The sequence below is a fragment of the Mugil cephalus genome, chromosome 8 (genome assembly GCF_022458985.1).
Source record: "Mugil cephalus isolate CIBA_MC_2020 chromosome 8, CIBA_Mcephalus_1.1, whole genome shotgun sequence".
Taxonomy (NCBI): Eukaryota; Metazoa; Chordata; class Actinopteri; order Mugiliformes; family Mugilidae; genus Mugil; species Mugil cephalus.
Genome location: NC_061777.1, coordinates 10,754,804 through 10,772,415, shown reverse-complemented (window position 1 = coordinate 10,772,415; position 17,612 = coordinate 10,754,804). Strand labels below are relative to the sequence as shown.

The 17,612-nt window shown below is 43.9% G+C and overlaps 1 protein-coding gene across 1 annotated transcript; it reads left to right on the top strand.

The window, feature by feature from the left end:
• Window positions 1-432: 432 nt before the first annotated feature.
• On the top strand, window positions 433-16,637 carry mapk4 (mitogen-activated protein kinase 4). Its single transcript, XM_047592680.1, has 9 exons — window positions 433-890; window positions 2,367-3,911; window positions 4,402-4,577; window positions 9,324-9,468; window positions 11,068-11,150; window positions 11,338-11,416; window positions 11,654-11,873; window positions 12,718-12,883; window positions 13,253-16,637. The coding sequence occupies exons 2-9, from the start codon at window positions 3,545-3,547 to the stop codon at window positions 14,207-14,209; spliced, it is 2,193 nt and encodes a 730-aa protein (XP_047448636.1). The 5' UTR covers window positions 433-890; window positions 2,367-3,544; the 3' UTR covers window positions 14,210-16,637.
• The last annotated feature ends 975 nt before the right edge of the window (window positions 16,638-17,612 follow it).

The window sequence follows — 17,612 nt, the reverse complement described above, 5'->3', positions numbered from 1 at the left end:
ACTGCGACTTTGTAAGACTATTAAACGCAGAAACTTTTTCTTCGCTCCTGTCACGCGATAAACAAAAGGGGCATCCAGCATTTTGCCACATAGTCAGCCATCCCCAGTGACAGCAGTCTCCTTCTGTTTCCAATCTTGCCTTCCACATCTCCTCTCCTTGAACTAATTATGCTTTCTTCTCCGGGATCATTAATATGTAGTGGCATCCTTGCTGCTGTTTGGATATCCATTCACAGTCAGCAGAGGCTCCTTTCTAGGTTCATCTCCTGGGGAATCTCAGACCCACAGCTCTTCTCGCCTGTCAGGATGATAGATGACCATGGTGATCAAGACATAATAATCAAGGCGGAACGAGTTGGTTTGGGCTTCTCCGCTCTCCTTGTTATATTATTTGTATTATGGAGCACAACCCCCCCAAAGAAAACTAGTCCAAAGAGAGAGGAGGGGAGATGAGGGGAGAAAGATGAGTAGTTAATCATCTGCGGTGCAGCCAGTGTATGTGAGGCCACTCAGGTCTGGTGAGATGTACCTGAATCGGGGGGGTGATTCCCTCCTCTCCTCTCCTCCTTCTCCTCCCAGCTCACTAGTCTGAAGCGCTGACAGAGAGTGGACAGTTCTCCCACAATAAGCGGCTCTATAGCAGCCTCCGGCTTATCTCATCTCGGCGGATCGCCCTCGGTGCCGACCCGTACCGACTGTTTGCTGCTTTATCATCTCAAATCTCTCTCTCTCAGCCATACACGCACACGGGAGAGCGAGAGAAGAAGAGCGAGAAGAAGAAAGAGATGCGGTCGCGTTTCACTTTCTTTGCTTCCAAGGATCCGTATCTCTCGCATCTTTCCCCCGGATCTTTGTTGCTGGACGACAGGCTGCGGCTGCGTAATGCTCCGGTGAGTACTGATGGTTCCTGCTGTTATTTCTTTCTTCTTCCTCTTGTTTATTGGTGACCGAACAGACACTTAGGATGGATAAGATTTTGGAAAACGGAGCACGGGGCTGCGTGCACTTTTTTTTTGTGTGTGTGTTTGGTTCTTCACTGAAATGGGGGCTTTATGTTTTATGACATGCACTTCCATCCCAGTGTTTTTGTTCTGTCAGTGGGGCGTTTCTGGAGTCTGTATGTGAACACACAAAGGCAGCTGCATTACGCCGGAGTGCAGAGAGGATGCAGCGTTTCCCATCTAAAGTAGATCTGCCTTGATGCCTGTTGGGGAGTAAATAGAGTTAAAAAAAAAAAAATTGAGAGAGAGAGAGAAAGAGAAAGAAAGAAAGAAAACACAACCACCAGAGAGTCTCCACGGGGACAAAGAGGCAGCTGCACAAAGCCAGGGTACAACAGATGCGCCCTTGTTTGCTCATATCTGCTATCACCTACAAATTTGTTAACATCCCACTGGCCCAAGTGCAGAGTACAGTTTTATTTGTCCCCCTTACTGAACACAAATCAAAAGACGTTTAAAGCCTGTGTTACATTTCTAAGCATATTGAGTGGATCCAATTACACCTAACAAAAGATTGCTGCACCGCACTGGGATGTGGATTCTTATTTATTTTATGTAGTCCAATTGCATAACCAGCAGAAATATGGAGAGTAAATGCTCAGAGAGAGAGAGCAGCGACCGCCATCTCCAGTGGTTATGCATTATTTATAAAGTTACCCCAGTGCTGCACCTCCCACCCAGCAGCACTGTCAATGCTTCCACTCTCTCAGTATCTCTGCTCTCACCTTACACTCTTGCAGCCTCTGCCAGTTCGCCAGCAGAACACGTGAGCGTGTTTCTTGGAGTATTTTGGAGACTCTTACGCAGCACCTGTGCACCGTCGCCGAGTGTGTGTGTGGCCCCACCGCTTCAAGAAAGAGTTAATTCTCAGGAATGCCCTCCGGCCTTTGACGGCAGAGAGATTTGTTTTATGGATTGATGGATTGCTTGAGTTCTCACAGCGCAGGGATCCAGGGGTTAGAGAAAGTCAATGGTTTCCTTTGCTACAAACATATATGACCTTGCGGCGGCAGAAATAAGCACTAAGATCTCAGGTGGAGCTGAAAATGGCAAACAAGTATAAGAATGAAAACTTCCCACTGAGGAAAAAAGAAAAAAATCAGTTTCATCTTATTGAATTGCCTCTGAGACGTTAAGAGCTCCATGCTGAAGCATCACTGAACTGACGTGATTATCCTCTCTAAGCACATGGAGTTGCTTGTGTAGATTAGGTTACAGTGCCATTCTGTGTTATGTAATGGTAACACAGAGCCTGTGAACATCCAGGCTCTCTGTTGCTGTGTAACTTTCATCCTTATCTTCCTTGTTTCTCAGCTTTTTGTTCACCCTGTTTCCTCTTCTTTAATTTTTTTTTCTTCTCAACAGCGCTGTGTTGAGCAACGCAGCTAATGGCGGTGTCTCACCAGCGCGTCTGCGGCCTGATACCGAAATCCCTACGTTCATGAGAAGGCAACAGGAAGAAGATTAACTGGGGGATTAAACGCTCGCACATGTATGCACATACACACACAGAGAGGATACCGCAGGCCTGGGATTTGTCTGCCGTCCAGCCTCACTCTGAATGAACTGACTGACTGGGACACTCTGTGGTATCATGGAAGAAGAGGAGGAGCCAACAGAGTCTCAATGAGTTTAAAGCACATGACTCCACCTCCATCCTCCTGCCTCACCATCAAAGTCTTTGACTGCTCTACGAGACTTGCAACGCAAAGCTGAGCACGCAGAAAGAGAGGAGAGGAGTGCAGAGCTGACCGTCCGCCTCCCCCTGTCCCATGATGCATCGACACTTGTGAGAGCTGAACCAGCCACACAACCAGGGCTGTTTCTATGGATACCCCCGTCCTGGGTCGCTTTTAATAAGACTTGCTGATATTCTGACTATCTGTGCGTGAAGGAGGTTTTGAGAAATATTAAGTGCACCCTTGCAGCAGAATACAACATGAAAAAAAGATCTTTGGAGCAGAAAGAGACACCATCATCAAGAGGAAGGCAGTGAAGGGAAAAGCTTTTCATTTTAAAAATATACTCCAGATTTTTATTTTTTTTATTTTTTTTTAGGCTGCGGGATCATTGACTCCACCGAATGTTAAATTTCCTTCCATTTTATTTAAATTTTTTATTTTTTTTGCTCAATTGATCTTCCACCTACCAAACATTAGAGACAGATGGCTCAGTAAAAGCTTTATTTGATAAGAACTGTTCTGCACAAGACGAATGAAGAGGTGAAATGATGCACAAAGAAACTTATTCTTGCAATACTGAGTATAGCTCAAAATTCAGCACATGCCTTTCTTGATATAATAATCCCATTTCCAATTCTGTGGGCCGATAGAACTGTCCACAAGACTTCTACAGCCTTTGGGTTGTATTTGCAGGAAAACAGATATCAAAATCTGACTACCTAAGGAAACATCAGGTCTTTACTCACCAGCAAGATGTAGCATCATGTGCTTAAACAATTTTCTTAATTTAGAGATTGAATCCATAACCTGGTAGCAGTACTTGGAGTCTCTCTATCATTAGTATCTCTATAGTGAGCTGTTATGGCCAGACAGGACATGCCTCCCTTTCTCCACGGCTTTGACCTCAGCGGTCACTTTGTTGACCCCCGGCCCCTCGGCACAGGTGTCACCGGCCTGGTCCTGTCGGCTGTGGACCAGCGCACTGGACAGAGTGTAGCGATTAAAAAGCTGGTGATGCGAGACGCCGTGACGGTGAAACACGCCCTGCGAGAGGTGAAGATCACCCGGCGTCTGCTCCACGAGAACGTGGTGCGGGTCCACGAGGTTCTGGCGCCGCACGGGCGACCGCTGCCCCGAGACCCAACCCACCTCAGCGCCCTGTACATCGTCCAGGAGTGCATGGAGACGGATCTGGCTCGGCTGCTCGAGCAAGGCCCGCTACCCGCAGGTGATCTAAGATTTGATCTTTATTTTGTGAGTTCACCTCGACGTCTAGATCCATCACAACACTGAGTCTATGATGCTTCGTACTGAGTCACTCAGCTCCCTGTTGTCAGTTCGCTGCCGTCTGTTTGCATTGTGATTTACTGGACTTTGGATTAATCCTTTCGACGATTCTGTTCGTAATTACATTTTTTGACAAACAAAACAAACATTTAGCTGTTTTTATGATCCAACTGTATGTTATAAATCAATAAAGTGACAGTTTTAGATTATTTTCCACAAGTCACACATCCAAAGTAATATCACATTTTCACTTCCACTGTGATTGATGGTTGGATTATTGAACTAACAAAATGTTGCATCCTTCCCCCCGGTAAAAGTAGGACATTTATAAAGTATATCATCAATTCCGAGTACACGTTGTGACTGTATTTAGAAGAATACGGTGGAGGGCGTCCAGAAGCCTGATTTTTTTTTTTTTTGCCCTTGAACAGGTCATGCTACGCTGCTGTTCTACCAGCTGCTGAGGGGACTGAAGTTCATCCACTCAGCCAACGTCCTGCACAGAGACCTGAAGCCTGCCAACATATTTATCAACACCGACCAACTGCTGCTCAAGATCGGAGACTTCGGGCTGGCCAGAATTGTTGACCCTCATTATTCCCATAAGGTAAGCGTGAGATACACAGGGACCCACCTAAACACACGGATAACACAGCCATGTTGTGTTTCTATAAATGCACTGTAATGACTGGTTAGAGAAGGACCTTTGGGAATGCAGGGTAGCAGATTTGCATCCCCCCCATGTCCATGGCGGATGTCCCTTGAGCGAGAGCTTAACCTCCAATCTGCTCCTCAGGTGCTGAACAAGTGGCAGCCCCGCACTGCTGTGTGAATAATTGGATGAGTCACATGTAGAGGAAGAATTTCCCCATGAGGCATCAATAAAAAGAGATGTATGAAATAAGTGATGGCCAAATATGGCATATAAGCATTGCACAAACATTCAGTTTTAAGATAATAGCTCTTGCTAATCGTCTTGCTGGGGCAAGCAAATGTGGCCAGAGTGCCAAGTTAAACCTTGACTAGGGGCCAATAAATGCCTCTGATCATTATTCTCTGTTTGTGCTCTCTTTACAAGTTTAAAATTAATTTTATAAATCCATAATCTTCGGCGAACAAGCCAGCATGGAAGTTCATGCCTCTTTAGTTGCTCTGATTTTGTGAGATTTGTTCTACAAAAAAAAAAAAAAATGAATCGCACACACACACAAAAAAGAAATACTCAAGTCAGCAGTGTGGGAGTGTGGGAGGATTTTTCTTTAAGTCTCATTGCATTCCGGGACTGTGCGACATGTGAATATGTAGAGAGAATTGTGATATTGAAGATTATCTCTGCTCCACGTCATTGGGGCGGATTGAGGCTATTTCGTAGGGAGAGACAGCAACTCCTGACTGTATATGTGGTTATTAGTCAGCAGTTCATTAACCCTTGTCCTTATGCAACAAAGAACATACAATGTTTCAAAAGAGGTTGCAAAAGAATCCTCCTATAGAGAATTTCAAGATCTGGGCGTGTGTTTTGGGCTACAGTATGCGGAATGGTTTATTATCACCAATACTAATGTCCTCTCTGATTACACATCCCCAAGTCTGATGATACTAATCAGTGTTCTTCCCAGGCCTGGTTTCAAGTTTTGCACCAATCAAACGCTGTGATTAGCCGGCCCATTGATGAATGCGACTTCATTGTCCACAGAGATACCCACGTCCAGCCCTGTAACACTAGCAGGCCTGGGTGTGCGTGTGCTTTTTTGGTTGTTTGCATGTGAAGAGGAGCTCCAGTGAAAGGCGATCTTTGTCAGCCCAGGACACGGGACTGGGGATCAGCTGGGTGCAGACGCAGGGGTGCGTTCGGAGGGGAGTAGGGCGGTAATGGGCAGATGAGGAGGAGCGAAGGGTGAGAGAGATTGAGTCATGCGAGGCCGAGCGAGAGAGAGGTGAAGAGTGCGAAAGCGGAGGCAGAGAGAGAAGAAAGGAGGGCGAACAAATAGTGTTAGAGCGTGTTGAGAGAGAAAAGGGGGGGAGAGAGATTAAGACGGTTTGGGCCACGCAGAACAGCAGAGACAAGGTTTACTTGTGTGTCTCACTGTGTGCTACGCTCTGCACCTACAGGAACTGCAGTGTCTGTCGGAGAACACGATGTTCAGAGCTGAACTACACTCTGCACTAGATAGATAGATAGATAGATAGATAGATAGATAGATAGATAGATAGATAGATAGATAGATAGATAGATAGATAGATAGATAGATATGCACCACAGTTTATGTGTCTGCTGTGTAATTATATGTTTGTAAGACGATGCTGAGCTTTGTGTGATCCAATTTTGACACCACTGCAGAACGTGACAGCATCCTGTCTCTCATTTAATAATGCAAAGCAAAAGCCCTGCTTTTTCAAAACCCTTTGTGTTAATGGATGGATGCGACCGCTACCGACTTCGGCTGCGATTGAAATTCCCAAACAGCGCCGACTTTCATTCTGAGCTGTTAAACAAGACTGGTGCCACTGCCTCTATGTTTCATTCATAGTCCTTGGAAAAGAGCGTTCTTGCATCACCGCTGAGCTCACTTAGTTAAGATTTCTAGTTCTCGCCCTTGAAGCATGAGCCCCTTTTCCATTATGTATAAGTGCTCCAAAAAAAAAAATCTCATTTCAACCACAGTGTCTTGCGTTACCACAGTGGCTTTATCGAAACGCCGTGACTCTGCAGCGCACTGAAATGAGGCTGTTTGATGAGCCCTCTAGAAGTGCGCCTCTGACTACACAGACAAACATTTACTCAGGCGAAGAGGGGTTGAGAGGCTAGACGAGGAAAACGGAGGCAGAAAAAAGAGAACGGCGTTATTTGTGATGTTGTTTACAGTCTACGCCGGTAGGTGATTCTGCGAGTGTGCATGTGTGAATGTCACCTGCTGAGGCAGCGCTGGATCTGCCCAGAAATTATTCATGGCCTGGACGAAGGGCACGCGGAGAAGGGGAAGATAGGGCTTGGGATAGGGACTGAAAAAAAAAAATAAGTTTTTGGAAAGATTAGAAGAAGGGATGAGGCGGGTGAGATAGGAGGTGAAGTGAGAAAAGGAGTGAAATGTGTGACGAAAAGGGTTAGAGTTGGCCTTAGGGTTAGGGTTGGGGTTAGGGTTAGAGTTAGGGTTAGCCCTACCGTAACCCCAGTCCCAATACTAACACTTTAGAAGGGAAATGTTGTGTGTAACTCATTGAGGATAGAGAGGCAATTGGGTTTTGAAGACAGGAAGAGGAGGGTCGAGGAGGAAAAACATGAAGGTGAATGACATTTGTGACACAAAAGGCTGAATGCTGAAAACTGAGTATATATAGCTATGATGTGAAATTTTAAACCACATTTATGCAACGCAAAATGCTGTCTAAATCTGTGAAACAGTTTCCAGAAAAGTTTTATGAACAGTATTCCACCCTTAAAATGTTCTTTTCAAATGTCCCCATCTCTCAAATTCTTGCCAAGGGCGGCAGAAAGGAAAGCTGGAGATGTAAAATGTGGTCAGCGAGGAGGTGAGGGAGAGCCAGACGGATCGAAGACAGGGTGACTGTATGTATCTGAGACTATCACTGAGCAGTCGGCATCAGTTATTCCTCTGTCATCTGCTGCCAAACGGACAAGGACGGGCGGTGGTGATGGAGGGCGCGGAGGGGGAAGCTGTGACTAAGGTGCAGAGATGGCGAATAAAGCAGAAGGAGCTGATGTGGTGACATGTAGATGGAAGGAGGACAGGAATGAAAGAAGAAAAGTAACAGAGAAAAGAAACCTTTGAGGCTAAAGAGAGCTGCCAACATGAGGTTCTCAATTTATAGCTTCTTGTTCAGAGCTGCTGAATATGTGCACAATTCATCTAACACATTTTATTCTCGGAGGAATGTCACCTTTAAGAAAGATGGACCACAAAAACTCAAGAGAACCGTTTTCTTCAGGCTGAATTCTCCGTAGGGCCATACTGCTGGAAGTATGAGTGGGAGCAGTGGCGTGGGCGACCCATTATGAATCAACACTCTGAGTCATAACCTGCTGATCAAGAAGCTGTCCACGGCTTTTCTGATTTCTCTTCTCCCAGCTTCAAAGATTCATCATCGAAGCTGTCAAGGCACGGCTCTCAAGTAACTTATAAATCCACTTTGGGCGAGACCTAAAACACAATCCTGAGAGGCGCCGTGCCCCGCTAAGCAGAATGTCACAGGTAGCCCGAGATCATTGAAGTGGTGTGAAAAAGCTCCCGGAGCCGACGCAGACAGCCACTTCGAGCGCGTTAGCTCATCCGGAAGCTTACACAGAATAATTCAAGATTCGGCAGATAGGAAGGAGGATTTGAGAATTGAAACAGCGGACTTTTCAGGAGAGGTGTGATGGGAGAGCTGAATGAGGAGAAGGAAGGATGGACGAGGGAGAGATGAAACAAATGATAGGAGAAGAGTGCTTAGAGGCAGATTAGACACATCTACAATTACTTTCACAAAAGTATACTGGTGAGAAAAAATAACTTTTTGTGTGCGTTAAGTGTTAGGGGTTTCATCATAAAATGATTCCCTATGTGTAGAAGTACTGAAAATTTATTTCTGTTCTTGTTCCCAGAAGAATGTAATATTCGTGACAATATTACACATGCTTTGTTGTGCAGTCTTCAATAGACTGGGGCAGAAGAATTTGTTTTAGCAGAGATACAAGAAAAAGAGTAAGACATTGTGTAGTAAGCGTAGGTATTCTGGGATGTTGGAAGGCGACAGGAGTGTTAATGTTAACAGGCAAAACATCTCATTATCACTGCGTCGGGCCTGATGATGATATGCTTGCCTCTGGCTCATCTCCTTGCACTACATCATTGTAATTCCCAAGGACAATGTTTTGCAAAAGAAAAAAGGCGGAAGGTGAGTCTTGTCAGGGCAGCGCTAACGAGAGGGCGTATGTATTGTTCCACAGCAGAGAAACAGAGGCCGGGTGAAAACTTTAGGTTTGGATTCAGGGAATTGTTTTTAGACTGTAAAGTGTATCCAGAAGCTAGTTCCCATCGTGTGGCTGACATCGTCTTTGGACGTGTAAATCAGAATATGTCTTCTGAGCTTTTTTTTTTTTTTTTTGTCTTTTTTGCTTACATCACCAACAAACTGTCAGCTAAACTGCACTGAAAAGGCATACTACCTTGAACACTTAATTCAACCGCATGCCGACTTACAAGCCCAGCTACTCCTAACATCTGTCACACGCTCATCACTAATATACCTGCTGCAGTATGACATGCTGTTACCCTGGGTTTCAACTTTCTCTTTTTATTTTTCCCTTTTTTTTCCTTCTCCTGTTTCTATCCCACTCACTTAACTCCTCCAGGGCTATCTGTCTGAAGGTTTGGTAACTAAGTGGTATTGTTCCCCCCGCCTGCTCCTGTCCCCCAACAATTACACCAAGGCCATAGACATGTGGGCCGCTGGCTGCATACTGGCTGAGATGCTCACTGGACGCATGCTGTTTGCAGGTACCTCCACTATTCGTCGTATAAGACCATCTCATGAGTACTCAAAAATAAAATACTATTAATAATATACTTCTTGGAATTTATCTTGCTATCATGAATACTTTACCCATCCACGGTGTGTGTGTGTGTATATATATATATATGTGTGTGTGTCTGTGATATTTTTGGATCCCACAAAGAACAATACGTGTTTTTTCATTAGTATCTATAGTGCTGATGTATGCGCAGTATAAGAAGGTGGCACCAGACACAGACTTGCATCCACCCCCATAAATCACATATACACAGTTACGCACTGACATTAACACACAGTAACTCACACACAACCTGTTTATGAACTGCATCAACACACTTTCTTTGTTAATACATAATTCATTTACAATGTGGATAGTTCCCTTTCTCTCTGACACCTATTCCTTCCCTCTTTATTTGAATCCAGACTTTATGTACTATGTTCCTCGTGTATTGTGTACATTGAATATTCCTGTAATTCTTAGCTTTCACGCTTTTTAATTGCATCAAAAACCAAGACATATTCCTTGTATGTGTGATAATAAGGACGATTCTGATTGTTGTTAGTAACACAAACAGCAGTGTCATCTGTTTAATCAGTCATATTCATGTCCAAAAAAAAAAGTGTTTAGACCTTGGGAAGGAGAGTTTTTCTTTCCAGGGGGCGTCCTCCACCAAAGACACTTAACTCTCTTTCTGAAGGCCACTTCGTAGCCTGACCAGAATAACAATGCGGACAGAGAATTTCTCCCTGTGTGAAGCTGATGTAGTTCCTCCTGACAGGCTGATCTGACCTCCGCCAGCACACCACAGTGCTGACAATGCACGCTCAACAGTGTCTGCCGTCTTTTCCCGGCTGTCTTTGTCTGCTGCAATCTCACCCATTAACTAAATGGGTAAAGCGGAAACGCCGTACATTTTTATTTACCAGAGGGAGAGCGGTGTGTACCGTTGAGCAAACACACTGCTTATTTCTTAAGATTAAATGTGTTGACGCAGCGCCATCTGCTGGTGTCCGTCAGCTAGTAGACAGAAACATTTAAAGGGCGAGGTGAAGCTGTGCCACATGGGGGGAAAATAATGCTGTACTGCTCTTACCTGTGTAATGATGTTACACTAAAATAAGTGGCATTTTTCTCCATCTATAAATGTCCAGAGTCAAGCTTGACTGATTGGTCATAGTTTGAGATAACTAGAAAAAGCAACATACCAAATCTTTGAACCCTTACTGATTCAAGATTTCCGCTTAAATAGATAAAAACATATAATCAGAAGGGTAAGAAAAAATAAGATCCAAAAAGAGATGTTTTTGTTGTTCCCAGCCATGGATCTAAAAGTGACATGACTGGCATAAACCTGGGTTTTTGAATTGTACTTTCACCTTTTAATTGAAAAGCAACAGTGGGATATTCCAGCTTATCTGCATACTTCAGCTGATTCTTTTGGCACTTTGCCTTTTGTCTTTCACTTCTTTCACCCAGTTATTCCTGTTTGACTCTTACAGGTCACATATTTTTTTTTCTGCTTACATAACTGATCCTCAGCCTCGTCTCAGCGTGTCTCTTATTGGTCTGTTCCCTCCCCAAGGAGCTCACGAGCTGGAGCAGATGCAGCTGATTCTCAACACGGTGCCCGTGCTGAGAGAGGAGGACAGGCAGGATCTGCTACAGGTGACGCCTCAGTGGCTGCAGCGTATGGCTGCAGTCTGGCTGCTTGTCAGTCATGATATGTTCTCAGCTTTAGACGGCAACATTTACAACGAGGCTGAGTGTGTTTTCCCGACATTGGTCTTGTCTATACGCTGTGAAAGAAGTGTACTAACAGAAGAGTTGTAATATTTTAACCCTACTTACTCAGGTGATGCCTTCGTATGTCAGTCGTGGATGGAGAGTCAAGAGACCCTTTTCTGAATTGCTGCCCGAAGTGGATGCTCAGGGTGAGTGGATGGAATTGAGTGGTGGAAAGAAGGGGGAAGGTCAAGTAGTGTTACACCAAATGTTGACAAATAAGATTGATGGAGGAATGAAGACCCCCTCGCAACAAATCGGGAGATGATTGAGTAGGCTTTAGAGGTTAGGAAGTCATGAAGGAGAAAAAAATCAGAACGTATTTCTTAAGAAGGACACACTTGGTTGTCACTTACGTTTTGATCCCCTCATTCTTCTCCTTCCAGCTGTGGACTTCCTTGAGCGTATCTTGACCTTTAACCCCATGGATCGCCTGACGGCTGAGGCAGCGCTGTCCCACGCCTTCCTGCAGCAGTACTCCTGTCCGGAGGATGAGCCCACCTCATCGCATCCCTTCCGCATCGAGGATGAACTGGTGGACAGCCTCATCACCGAGCAGAGCCTCAGCAACAGCAACAGTGAGGTCTCCAGCATCCACTGGGACAGGTTTGTAAATTGTTCTTTTTTTTTTTTTTTTGTCTTTTGTCTACGTAGTTAAACGATACAGGGTGTCAACATTATATGATACTGACGCAGTTATATTTTTGCAGCTGAATATTTTATTGTTTTGTTTCAGTGTGTGTTTGTGACCATCACCGGCCTCTAGTTTGTTGATCTTTATTGAGCGGAGTGGCCTTGTGTGGCAGGAAGGGCAGTGCTGCACCTCAGTCAATAGAGGGGGAGAACAAAGGACAGAGAAGAAGTCATTGTTTTTTATCGGGCATGCGTGCATCATATGATTTTGTTGGTGTCTTAGCAAATTTCTGTAGCAAATACGAATACGCAGATACCAGATACTACTCATCTACGTGCATTTACAAATTAAAGACCTAATTTATGTGCATGAGTGTAAAAAAAATCTGAGGATGATCCTCAGTCCTACTGGTGATATGGTACAAATATTATAGTTCTGCAAACTTCATGTAATCAAATGATTTATAATTCTTGCAACAACCAGCTGTAACACCATCTTTTTCAGAGAGGGGGCGCTAGAGGTTATCTTAGATGATCTCAACCAGGATTTAGCTCGATAGGTCACCAGTCAGTCACAGGGCAGACACATAAAGTGAGACGACCATTCCTTCTCACAATCTGGATGATTTAGAGCCCAGCCTGCATGTGTCTGGGCTCAGCCTGCTTATTTAACTGCTGCCATAGCTCAATCAATGAAGCCGTTTGCTCGATCTTAAGTGATTTTAAATCTCTCTTAGAGGACGCTCTCTCTAGGTTTGAGCTCTATGTATTGATGTTGGATGCGGCATTATTAAATATAATTTCTGCCCTCCTGCAGGTACGAGAACAGTTTATCAACAGATACGTGCTGGCAGCAGTCAGGTGGGGGGTGTCGCTGTTTGCCCGCGAGACACATGACCTCTGACCTGGGAGACACTACAGAGGATGAGGAGGTGCAGAGGGACCCCCGAGCAAGTTCCAGCTCACTTTTGGAGGAGGCTCAGGTTGGATGTGTTTTGTCATTTGACCCCACACTGATTGATTTGTGCTGGTACAACCGATGGATGACCATTATCTTATTTTAATGTTTTGCGATGGAGAAACTGGGCCATAAGTCCATTTCACGTGAATTTTTATTTGCATCACACCCTTCTTCACCCTTCTCCACACCATTCTTACGATACAAGACATGCTGTTAAACTTCATCCTAAATAAGAGTACCATCAGTTATCAGAAAAAGGCATTTCTTTTGCTGATTTTCCATTTTTCTCGGCATATTACATCCAGTACTGAATTATAATTTGTAGCTAAAGTAGCTAAAGATCCAATCAAGCCAGAAATTCCTAATCTGCTGCTCTTTCTTTGTCTCTCAGGTCGACCCACGCAAATATTCCCACAGCAGCTCAGCCGAACGCTTCCTGGAAAACTCTCACTCCTCTCTGGAACGGGCCTGTGGTTTGGGGCACGGTGAGCTAGACTGTGGCCGCTCCTGCGACTACAAAGTGGGCTCTCCTTCCTATCTGGATAAGATAGCCTGGAGGGAGGGGAAGCCTCAACACTACTCTGAGCCTAAGCTGATCCTGGATCTGTCTCACTGGAAGCGTAACACTAACAGCCTCCCTGTGCCAGCTGAGTTCATCGGCGGCAGCTTGGAGGTCCCGGGAGAGATGAAGGAGGAGGAAGTAGAAGAAGAAAGAGAAGAGGAGACCGGGGATTTATTTCAGGAAATCTCTCGCTGGGTGGAGAGCACCCAGTCCCGACTCCACTCGCCCAGTCCCAGCCCTTCTCTGGAGCAGCGTTCACCCTCCTGCTATACCTCCTCACCCCCTCTCCCACTCTCCCCTACTGACCTCCCAAATCCAGTCTTCCACTACATGGAAGTTATGCAGCACCAATCAGCTGAGTATGACATAGACAGGTTAAGCCCGCTCCCCCCTATCATGTCTTCCTCTCATGTCCTTCCTTCACTTCTCCCTTCATCCCCCACCTCTCCACTTCCCCCTCCGTCGCCACAGGCAACGTCACCCCCCGCCACGCCGCTTTTGCCTTCCCTCGAACCTCAGCCCCTGTCCTCCACTTCCTCCACTTCTGAGCCAGTAAATGCTGACTCCACGGAGTCGCTTCCTGTCAAGCAAAAAGACCGCCTGTTCGACCTAGACGTCTTCATATCCCGGGCGCTTAAACTCTGCAGGCAGAATAAGGAGAGGGCAACCGGGAAGAAAGGAAAAGAGGGAGGGTGGATGGAGGAAGGCAAAGTACCGAGCGTTAACCGAAAGGTACCCAGGCTTCCAGAGCACAGGACTCAGCCACCACAGACGCCCAACTCTTGATGTTGACTTTCAACATCCGCAGTTTTGCCTCATTATGAGCAGCACTTCCAAAATGCTAGCAGTGCTTTACACGGCGAGGTGTGTCCACGGCTGACTATGCTGCTTAGACATTAGACATTAGTGTTAGCAGCTTTTGTCGTTTTGGTACCACTGCAGTGACACACTACATGCTGCGACAAAAACCCTCACTTAAACAAGCAATCTTGCAGCTTTGTCATGAGGTGTTCTCTCAGGCAATAAGGTCAGAAAGCATCCGGGTTGAATATAAATAACCATGCTTAGCAGTGCAAATGTCAAAGATTAGTTCTCCTCGTGCGTATTTCGATGTAATCAGCTGATTAATGCTTGTGGTAACTTTGGTTTGCTGTGATTTGTCAAGTTAAAGCTGGATCAGACGAGACTTGACAGCGAATTATTCTGCGCCACAAACATCTGCAAAACGGCGAAGAGAGGACAGGCAGCTGCTGACTTGATTTATCCAGTCACTGGAGAGGGCTCACTTGTGTTTTTGGGCGTGCTTTAAATTTCCCGTACAAGAGCCTTGACGGTGTGTTAATCAGCCAGTATTTTATTTTATTTTTTCAAAACGTCGAGCAGTCTTCCAATGGCGACATTCACCAAATAATTATAGTTTCTCCCCCAGCTGTTTCTGAATGTATTAGCTGAAAAATAATCAGTCACATGGTGAACCATAAGGATCTTTTTGTTGCTGTTTTGACTCACAGTGACATTTTGTCACTGCTACAAAAAGTCTGTAAACTTGTAAAACATGGATGTCATATTTAATTCTATATTATATTTCTCAAGATTTATTATGGTAATAACATTCTTGTGGTTAAATTATTCTTGTATATTTTTTCAGGGTTCACAATCATGTTAATTTGGAGTACGTTTGTTTTGTTTGAATGTTGAATGCTCTACGGTAGCGATTTATGATTATTCGGCCAACTTTGCTCTCGTTCGGTTATTTCTTTTTTTGCCTGATGTAGCGAACAAGGTCATCAGCCCTTACACTAGATGGACAAATGTCTGTCACTGTTTTGCTAACTTAAATCCGTCCACGAAAAGCTTTAATGCAAACAAAAGTAGCCTATATTTTGGAGAATGTACATTTGCTACCTTTATAGGAACATGTTTCTACTCAAAACTTCACATTGCTGTCCATTAACCATATTAATCTACTGAAAATAAATAAAACATTTTTAGCACACATACCTATGCTGGCATCTGATGTCTCAGTAAGTTCTCCCGAGAGCTGTTGGTTGTGCCTTTGTTGTCTCTCAATCAAGTGCATGTGACATTTAATTCAATTGCGGTGGACCTGAAAATGATTCAGGAAGCATATGGAAATGACTTTAAAGATATTCTGCTGAGCTGGCGCCAACAGTTAAATCAATGTGCCCCATATTCTATAGCTGCAATCTGTCCTTCTGGGTGTTACAGTGTGAGATGTAAAGCTCTGCTGTGGGTTTGCCACAGACAAAACACACTGCCAGCAACACACACACACAAAGAATGTTTTATCATTGATGAATCCAGCATCTGATCCCCATTCTGACTGAACACATCTGCTATGCCCTCCAATATTAATTTAAATCCATACTTTGTGGATAAGATGCACCCACATGAAGGTTTTCTTTGCTTTTGCATTCATTATTTGTCTTTGCGCATACAAAGATGAACTCTCATTGTGTGTTACGCATGCTGTAGCCAGTGCGCACAGGTTGTAGTGACCTCTTCACTGCTCAACATAGTATGACTTCCAAAGGATTTAGCCATACATGGGAACAGTACAACCCCCGAGACAGCAAAGCCAAGTTTATTTGTTTACATTTATGACGAAGCACATGTAGCATCATTCAGAAATAAAGGATTTCGTCAGCTTCAGCTCTGACCAGAAAGAGTCATCACAGTAAAGGGCAAGCAGTACAAACTACTAGTTTTCTGATCCATCTATTTACAGAAATAAATAAAAACTGGGCAGTGCAGATAATTAACATGAATTTAATGGTGAACTTATACAGGTCTAACAATCACATTTTGCATATATATAGTTTCTCCTGCAGGTAACCTAAGCCAGCAATAAAATTACGCAGACATACTGTAACACATGTGGTTACTGAGCCGAACCTATGTAGAAAATGTGCCTCAGTACGCCTCGATGCTTCCAGTTTGCTGAATGTAACATATGCCCTTTCTTCTGCATGGCTATTCAGATAGCTTAAACGTTGTTGTTTTTATTGGGTGTCACTTTGTGGACCGGTCATATTTCTGTGGGCTCTTGTTTATTTTGTACTCATGCTTCAAGGAGGCCTCGTCTTTTAATTTGAGAAGACTGAGTGATTTTTAATGCTTAACACTGATGGATAATATCTCTTTTTGGAGTTTCTGTTTATGCTGAAAAATTAATAAAACAATACTAAAGCAATTACTTGATATCCTTCTCTAAGTGATATGATATATGGTGATATAGACAAACTGATATATATTTAGTCATTTAAGGATATTTAACATGTTTGATTACAGCTTACTGTATTACTGTATATATTTCCGTGCCCTTAAGTTTTAAACAAATGTAGACATGCATTTAGACCATTAGAACATAAGATCTTGTATGTATGTAGTACACTTCTTCGTGGTACCTAATAAAGCAGTTATGCTCAGTGTCCATGCAGAGGTGGACCTAGTGGACCACATTTGACCCTGATTTGACCTGAGAGTTTCATTGATCTTCCCTAATAGACTGAATGAAAACCACATGCTTCTAAACCTCACTGAGAGGCACAGAGTGTAATTGCATTGCCCCATAAACCTCTTGTTTATTTTGTAATCATGGAATTGAAACTGCCCGCCATATGTTTTTTGAATGTCCTCTATCCAAAACGTTCTGGGCACATATGGTTTCACATTTCCTTCAAACTCTTAATATAACCCACTCATTCAATTTCAAAGACATTATCTTTTATTTTAGTTTTCCAAAAGACGCCCTAGAATTTGTAATAGATGTTATGATGCTCTATGATAAAATTTTCATCCACAAACAGAAGTTTTCAAAGTCAGCCCTGAACTTTACACATGTTTTGAAATTTATAATGCTTCTTAGATCCTTAAAACGTGTGATAAAATAAGAATAATTACTATTACTATTTCTATGTAAATATAATATCCTCCTTGTATTATATCCCCTTGTCTCTTTTGTCCCTATGTGTGTTTGTATGTGTACATGTAACTATATATTTCATGTTTGTGCTGATGTCTAATTCATTCCGGTATTTTTTGATGGACCTGTTTTATAGTAATTACGGTAAATGGGCTTCTCGCCAAAAAAAATGCTGCGCGTGTCGCAGTGGACACGGTAAACGAGCAGGAAATCCCAGCATGTGATTGGCTGAGCGGCCAAGTT

Excerpts from the sequence above, each read along its gene's own strand:
- mapk4 (XM_047592680.1), top strand. The coding sequence starts at position 3,545 with ATGGCCAGACAGGACATGCCTCCCTTTCTCCACGGCTTTGACCTCAGC. Across the intron at positions 4,578-9,323 it reads ACCCTCATTATTCCCATAAG|GGCTATCTGTCTGAAGGTTT; the intron begins GTAAGCGTGAGA and ends TAACTCCTCCAG. Across the intron at positions 11,151-11,337 it reads ACAGGCAGGATCTGCTACAG|GTGATGCCTTCGTATGTCAG; the intron begins GTGACGCCTCAG and ends CTACTTACTCAG.